Here is a 7,496-nt window from a genome sequence, read left to right as displayed (position 1 = left end):
GTAAAATGAATAGTGCTGCAATTATATATTTTTACACAATTTTATATAATTTGATGTAAGTGAATTTTTGATTTGATTGACTAAAATATGTTACTCTTCTATTCTACAGATTAGTCTCACCATGCGTGTTGTTTTGCTTACAAAATGATAGAAATAATTTCTAGCGGAGTACCAGGGTATCCAATGGGCCATAGTATGGGACTGGTCTATCCTACAGTTTATCTTTATTCTTACTAATATTACGTATAAACTATATCAGTAACCCGTTTTTTCTATATATAGAAACCAAAGCTAGAAGGCTTGGAGGTATAGCTTTCAGCATAATAGCAAATTAAGTTAGCCATATGGGAACTCGAGCTCCATTTCTGCTATGTCTCCTGGCCTTAGCTGCCTTGTCTGATAGCACACAAGGTGCAACACCAACCCATTATTCTGTTCCTTTTAACCGCACCATCTTCCCAACTGGTTTCATATTTGGAGCTGGTTCAGCTGCTTACCAGGTAAATATTGTAATGGGATTAGTCTGTTACTCTTAAAGAGTTGTAGAGAAACTCATAAAATTAAAGCCTGTACACATGGTAGCATAAAATGTTTGTTTGGTCTTCTTTTTTCTCAGTCCGAAGGAGCAGCATTCACTGACGGTAAAGGACTTAATATTTGGGATGTTTTCACCAGGAAACAACGAGGTCTCTCTCTCTCTCTCTCTCAATTGAATCAGAAATATCAAAGTGGTCCATAGGCTCCATATATCCTTTTCCATAGACTATTAGTAACTTGCTACTTGCATGTATTGGCTAAGAAAATTGTTAAAAGGGTAAATTATAAAAACCTACCTGAGGTTTAGGAGTAGTACCAAACACGTCCAAAACTTTTTCAAAATGACCAATTTGGTCTTTAAACAGCAGCGTAGAGCGTGAGTTTGTGGGTAAACCGGCTTTGAAACCATTTTAGTGGCAGAGGTTTTTGGTCTTTTGTTGAGTCTATGAGCTTAAGCTTGAGAATGAGAGAGAGATGTTTGGTCTCTGTGAAGAAGAGAGAGAGCAAAAGAAAAGGGGAAAATGAAATTAACTAACGGGGTTTGGTTTACAAACAGCGTTAGTGTTTAGGACTAGTTTGGTCATTTAAAAAAAATTGTATGTGTTTGATATTATCTCAAATCTCAGAATAGATTATCGTAATTTACCCCTGTTAAAAATTTACAATATGATGTAACAATAAATGTGATTAATGCCATAAATAATGTTAATGATACGCCTTCATTCAAACTTTAGCTATTGCTATGATACTTGTTGAAGAATTAACACATTGTGAGACTCCAAATGAGGCCTCAAACACATGGAGGCACTACCAAATTCAGAAACTTAGTTTAGTGTCCAATTATATTTATATAAATTCTTTGACTCATTTGGTCTTTTAAATTTTTTTTTTATTTTTATTTTTTTATGTGAGATTTCTACTCATATATATATATCCAACAAAATACTAAGAGAATATAAGTAGAAGAGATTTAAGGGTGTTCACCGGTCAAGTTTTTTTGTGTTCGATATCAATCTGCCACTAGACCCCAACTCCTTTAGTTTGTGAACTTCCTCACCCGCTTTCCACAAATGGTTTTGAAACAAAATAACTTCATTATTTTTCCGAATTTGGATACATTAATTAAACTCATAGCCATGTAAAGGACCTTTATGTGATCACAATAAAAATTTTCCCGTTTTGATTTGAGAAATTTTCACAATGGTCTACAGCAAAAATTGCGGATTATAGCAACGCAGATGTGGCACAAGACTTCTATCATCGTTACAAGGTATGCCCAAAAACTCCAATGACCATCTATACGTGTTTATCTGTTGTTTTTTACAATAAGTTTAAAGACAAATATTTTTTATAAGTGTTGAGGTGGTATATATGTTGACATGTAGTAGTGCTAATAAAAATTCTGTTAGTGCTTGCTACGTAAAATTTGTGAGAGTTAATGGAAATATGAAGAAATAGAGTAGAGAGAGATAACATAAAGTTTACATGAATTGGCTGAGTGGCATATGTTTACAGAAGAAAATTTTGACGGCTACATCTTCATGGTAATCTCAATTCTACAGGGTATATGTAATAAATTTGGAGGTAGAATTAGACATGTGTGGTCTGAGTAATATAATTGGACCTTTTTTTTTTTTTTTTTTTTTTTTTTTTTTTTTTATGTGAGATTTCTACTCATATATATATATATATCCAACAAAATACTAAGAGAATATAAGTAGAAGAGATTTAAGGGTGTTCACCGGTCAAGTTTTTTTGTGTTCGATATCAATCTGCCACTAGACCCCAACTCCTTTAGTTTGTGAACTTCCTCACCCGCTTTCCACAAATGGTTTTGAAACAAAATAACTTCATTATTTTTCCGAATTTGGATACATTAATTAAACTCATAGCCATTTAAAGGACCTTTATGTGATCACAATAAAAATTTTCCCGTTTTGATTTGAGAAATTTTCACAATGGTCTACAGCAAAAATTGCGGATTATAGCAACGCAGATGTGGCACAAGACTTCTATCATCGTTACAAGGTATGCCCAAAAACTCCAATGACCATCTATACGTGTTTATCTGTTGTTTTTTTTACAATAAGTTTAAAGACAAATATTTTTTATAAGTGTTGAGGTGGTATATATGTTGACATGTAGTAGTGCTAATAAAAATTGTGTTAGTGCTTGCTACGTAAAATTTGTGAGAGTTAATGGAAATATGAAGAAATAGAGTAGAGAGAGATAACATAAAGTTTACATGAATTGGCTGAGTGGCATATGTTTACGGAAGAAAATTTTGACGGCTACATCTTCATGGTAATCTCAATTCTACAGGGTATATGTAATAAATTTGGAGGTAGAATTAGACATGTGTGGTCTGAGTAATATAATTGGACCTTTTTAAGCCAACATACAAACCTAATAAAGATACCTCTAAAAAAAATTAAAGTTGTTCTAATAACAACTTACTATCTTAATAGAAATGAAGAAATAATATAAAAAAATATTTTTTATTTTTATTTTCCAATTAATTTCTAAAAATGTTGCAGGAAGACGTACATTTAGTGAAAAAGATTGGTTTGGACTCCTTCAGATTCTCCATCTCATGGTCCAGATTGTTCCCAAGTAAGACCCTTACACTAGATCAATCTCAATGTTCAAAATTCATTGGCTATTGATATTTCAGTTGGGTCCATGACACCGACAGTGATCACAAATCTGGGAAAAACTTAGATCATATTTGTCGTATTGCAAATGGGACATATGATAGCATTGAATAATGTGCTTTTGTCTCCAGAGGGCAAAGTAAGTGGGGGAGTGAACCCAAAAGCTGTGACTTTCTACAACAACCTCATCAACGAGCTCCTCTCCAATGGTGAAGTTCAAAACTTTTCTTTTATTTTCAGCTAATGCAATGTTTCTAATGCTACTATACATCTCAAACTGTATGCTATACACAATAATGTATAATCAAAGCCCTCTCCTTTCACGAAATGAGCTGAACTCTTAATTCTATTAGAATTTAAAAATAATGGAATGGATTGGAAAATAAATTATATATTTGCTTCATTCACTTAGCCAAAAATGGGGAAAAAAAGGAATAAAAAGGTATAATTTGTTATGACCTTCAATGGGTTTATTAAAATGGTTTGAAAGAATTTAAAAAAAAAAAAAATTGAAAATTTCACTATTTTACTATTTTTAATTATGGGTCATGCTAACGGGTGCCTTTAGGGCAATAGTTAACAATCTATTTTAGGAAAGTTTTGATATTACTTTTATGAAAAATGAAAAAAACTGTCAAAATATTAATTACTTTTTTTTTCCCATAAAAATTTTCTTTAAATGAATTATTAACAATTGTCTTAAGAGTATCAGTTAGCATTTTTCTTATATGCCATTTCTAAATTTGAATTCCCATTGCGGGCAGGTATCACACCCTTTGTGACTTTGCTCCATTTTGATACTCCCCAAGCACTAGATGAGGAGTATGGTGCATTCTTAAGCCCCAAGATTGTGTAAGTCTAGACAATGGGACAAAATAGATGCATTGCAATTCTTATAATTAAGCTTGTGCAATATGAATAACTAATAACCATCTGGTTTTATCAATAGGGAGGATTATGTGGCTTATGTTAATTTTTGCTTCAAAACATTTGGAGATCGAGTTAAGCATTGGGTTACGATGAATGAACCAAATGGATGGACCATGTATGGGCATAGCTCTGGTACTTTTGCACCGGGGCGATGTTCTAGCTATGCTGGAAATTGTACTGCTGGTAACTCAGCCACTGAACCCTACATTGTTGCCCATCACTTGCTTGTGTAAGTCTAGACAATGGGACAAAATAGATGCATTGCAATTCTTATAATTAAGCTTGTGCAATATGAATAACTAATAACCATCTGGTTTTATCAATAGGGAGGATTATGTGGCTTATGTTAATTTTTGCTTCAAAACATTTGGAGATCGAGTTAAGCATTGGGTTACGATGAATGAACCAAATGGATGGACCATGTATGGGCATAGCTCTGGTACTTTTGCACCGGGGCGATGTTCTAGCTATGCTGGAAATTGTACTGCTGGTAACTCAGCCACTGAACCCTACATTGTTGCCCATCACTTGCTTCTTGCTCATGCCTATGCTGTGAAGTTGTATAGGGAGAAATACAAGGTTTGTATATATATATATATATATTTCGAAAAAAAAAAAATACAAAGAGAAATAAACAAAAAGGATTATATTATAATATTTCATTTTGATGGAAAAAAATATTCATATTTCTCACTAATAAACTTTGTAATGTTAATTTAACAAAGTGATTATGTCATGTTGGAAAAATTGTGACTGACTTTAATATGAGTGCAGCCACATCAAAAGGGAGAAATTGGGATTACAATTGTGACCCATTGGTTTATACCAAAAGACCAGTCTTCTAGCAGCAAAAAGGCAGCCTCCAGAGCTCTTGATTTCATGTTTGGTTGGTGAGTATTGATTGTGACATAAATTTTCGGTCCCTTTGAGCACATGAATATCCCTAAAATCAAACCTTTTTTTTTTTTTCTCATCATTTTTTCCCCTATTTGTTCATCTTTTTCGTTGGAAACTGTTATAAATATTTCAAATTTTACTCAAATTGAACTCAAGCACAGAACGTACTGAAAAATGAGTTCTAGTTAGCTCAACTAGCAGGTAAAGTCTCTGATAGTTGAATAAAAGATCTAAGGTTCAATTCTCATCTATACCAAAAACTGACTAGTGTGTCTTGGTCTGATGATAAAGAGCTATTATCAAGAACTGACGTCATAGGTTAAAACAGTCTAAAAAATTTATCAAATTTTACTATTCAATCTTTATCAAGTAACATAGAAATAAATGTGATTGGTAGATGATTACAACATAATAAATGAATTTCGGAATTAGTCTTTTTTTTGTTATTGTTGACATTGTAAAAGTTATACGGTAAAATTTATAATAACATCACTCATTTTCTAAATTGTAGTATATATATGAAAAACTTCGATTAGCACAATAATTTGACACTATTACAAATGAAAAAGAAAATTACTGAAATATCATCCACTATTTGTATAGGTTTGCCCATCCAATCACATTTGGTGACTATCCCCAGAGCATGAAAGCAGCAGTAAAGGAACGACTACCCAGATTCACAGAAGCTCAATCCAAGTTGCTAAAAGGGTCCATTGATTTTCTTAGCATAAACTATTACACTTCAAATTATGCAGAAAATGCTCCCTCAGCCAACGGTGTCAACGTTACTTATTACACAGATAGAACAACCACTCTCACTAGTAAGCAAATAATGATAATAACAATAATAATATCCTTTTCATTTTCTTTGCCATTCCAGGATTATAATACATTTTTCTTTGCTCCACAGCTGAAAAAAATGGGGTTTCTATCGGTACAGCGGTACATATTCTTCTATCTCTCTGTGTACTCGTGCATGTGTGTTATTTTCTTTTTCATGTTGCTTGTATGCTATTTTCACCTAATGAATATAGTGCAAATTTTTTTGTAGACTGCATTGAGCTGGCTTTTCATCTATCCTAAGGGCCTTCGAGAGCTTCTGCTCTATGTAAAGAAGAATTACAACGATCCAGAAGTGTACATAACGGAGAATGGTAACAAAACTTTTCCCTCATGTTTTTGCATTGTCTTAACTAATATTTTTAGTGTAATTGATTGTGCTCTTCTTTTTGCAGGAATGGCTGATGCAAGTAATAGCTCCTTGCCAGTTAAAGATGCCATCAAAGATAGTTTGAGGATAAGATACCATTATGGACATTTATCATATATTTCACAAGCTATCAAGTGAGTGTCGATGAAAATAATGTCCTGTTATTTTTTACTTGATTTGGATTCATTTGGATGAGTTCATTTTCATCTTAAAATAAATTATACAACCTTTTAAAGTTTCACTTTTTTTCTAAGGTATAACTGTACATAATACACAATAAACAAAATAAAATGATAAAAATAAGCTTATCAAAAAGGCGAAGAAAATTTTCTCACTAAATATACATTTTGTTGTAGTGAAGGCTAATAGTGTGATTTTGGCAGGGAGGGTGTAAAAGTGAAGGGATATTACGTGTGGTCTTTCCAGGACGATTTTGAGTGGGATGCTGGTTTCACAGCTCGATTTGGCCTTACTTATATTGATTATAAGGACAACTTGAAAAGACACCTTAAATACTCTGCTTACTGGTTCAAGTCGTTCCTCCTAAAATAAATCGTCATTGTGCCAGTGTGATCTGTGAGAATAAGGAGAGCTAGCTATGTTTTCTTTCTCCAAACTTCGTCCTGTTTATTGGAGAGATTATTGTGTTTTGTATGTGATGTCTTAAGTAGAAAGGTTTGTTTATGTAAGGAGATGTAATCTTCGTCCAAACCCGGTCATGTTTAGACATGTACCTAAATAAGGAAAAGTCCTATTCATGTCTCATTTTATGGCCAAAATTGCCAAATACCACAATTTTTTGAAATTTTTAGCAAAAAACCACTGTTTCGGAAATAAATGGTAATCTAGCACTTTTTCTAGTACTTGAGTGTGGTGAACTTGAGTACTCTATTTTATAGTTCCATTGTGGCTGCTAAGCTGGAAATTGGTGATTAAAAAAAATAAAGTGGTACTCGAGCTTGGTAAACTTGAGTACCATGCAACACAACCAGACTCGAATACCTTTTATAAAAAAAAAAAATAGAGAAAATTTTTTTTCTACAGTACAAACTCGAGTACTGTGTAATTTTTTTTTTTTTTTTTTTTTTGCTTGAGGATAATTGACAAATGTTAGGGTACTTTTTTTTACACATAATTTTATTTGACTACCATCTATTTATTTTCAAAATACACATATCCTATTCTATTTAAAACCCAAGAATACTTATGCTTGATAATTTTTGAAAAACTCATGATTCAAATCCATGACAGAATAATTTTATCAATAG

At 32.7% G+C, this 7,496-nt stretch overlaps 1 protein-coding gene across 1 annotated transcript; it reads left to right on the top strand.

Annotated features, from left to right (window-relative positions):
• Positions 1-310: 310 nt before the first annotated feature.
• On the top strand, positions 311-7,029 carry LOC112003393 (vicianin hydrolase). Its single transcript, XM_065768500.1, has 13 exons — positions 311-500; positions 617-686; positions 1,749-1,807; positions 3,075-3,150; positions 3,323-3,400; positions 3,956-4,043; positions 4,448-4,700; positions 4,896-5,011; positions 5,622-5,839; positions 5,929-5,960; positions 6,070-6,172; positions 6,254-6,362; positions 6,612-7,029. Exons 1-13 carry the CDS (start codon positions 345-347, stop codon positions 6,778-6,780), a joined length of 1,527 nt encoding a protein of 508 aa, XP_065624572.1. The 5' UTR covers positions 311-344; the 3' UTR covers positions 6,781-7,029.
• Positions 7,030-7,496: the final 467 nt, after the last annotated feature.

Source organism: Quercus suber, unplaced genomic scaffold (assembly GCF_002906115.3).
Source record: "Quercus suber isolate HL8 unplaced genomic scaffold, Cork oak 2.0 scaffold_951, whole genome shotgun sequence".
Classification (NCBI taxonomy): domain Eukaryota; kingdom Viridiplantae; phylum Streptophyta; class Magnoliopsida; order Fagales; family Fagaceae; genus Quercus; species Quercus suber.
Note: the sequence above shows the minus strand (reverse complement) of the source record. Positions and strands in the feature narration are given on the sequence as shown.

Bases quoted from the DNA above. Each gene is read 5' to 3' on its own strand.
- LOC112003393 (XM_065768500.1), top strand. From the start codon at position 345: ATGGGAACTCGAGCTCCATTTCTGCTATGTCTCCTGGCCTTAGCTGCC. The intron at 5,840-5,928 runs GTAAGCAAATAA...TTTGCTCCACAG, and splicing joins TAGAACAACCACTCTCACTA to CTGAAAAAAATGGGGTTTCT. The intron at 5,961-6,069 runs GTACATATTCTT...ATTTTTTTGTAG, and splicing joins GGGTTTCTATCGGTACAGCG to ACTGCATTGAGCTGGCTTTT.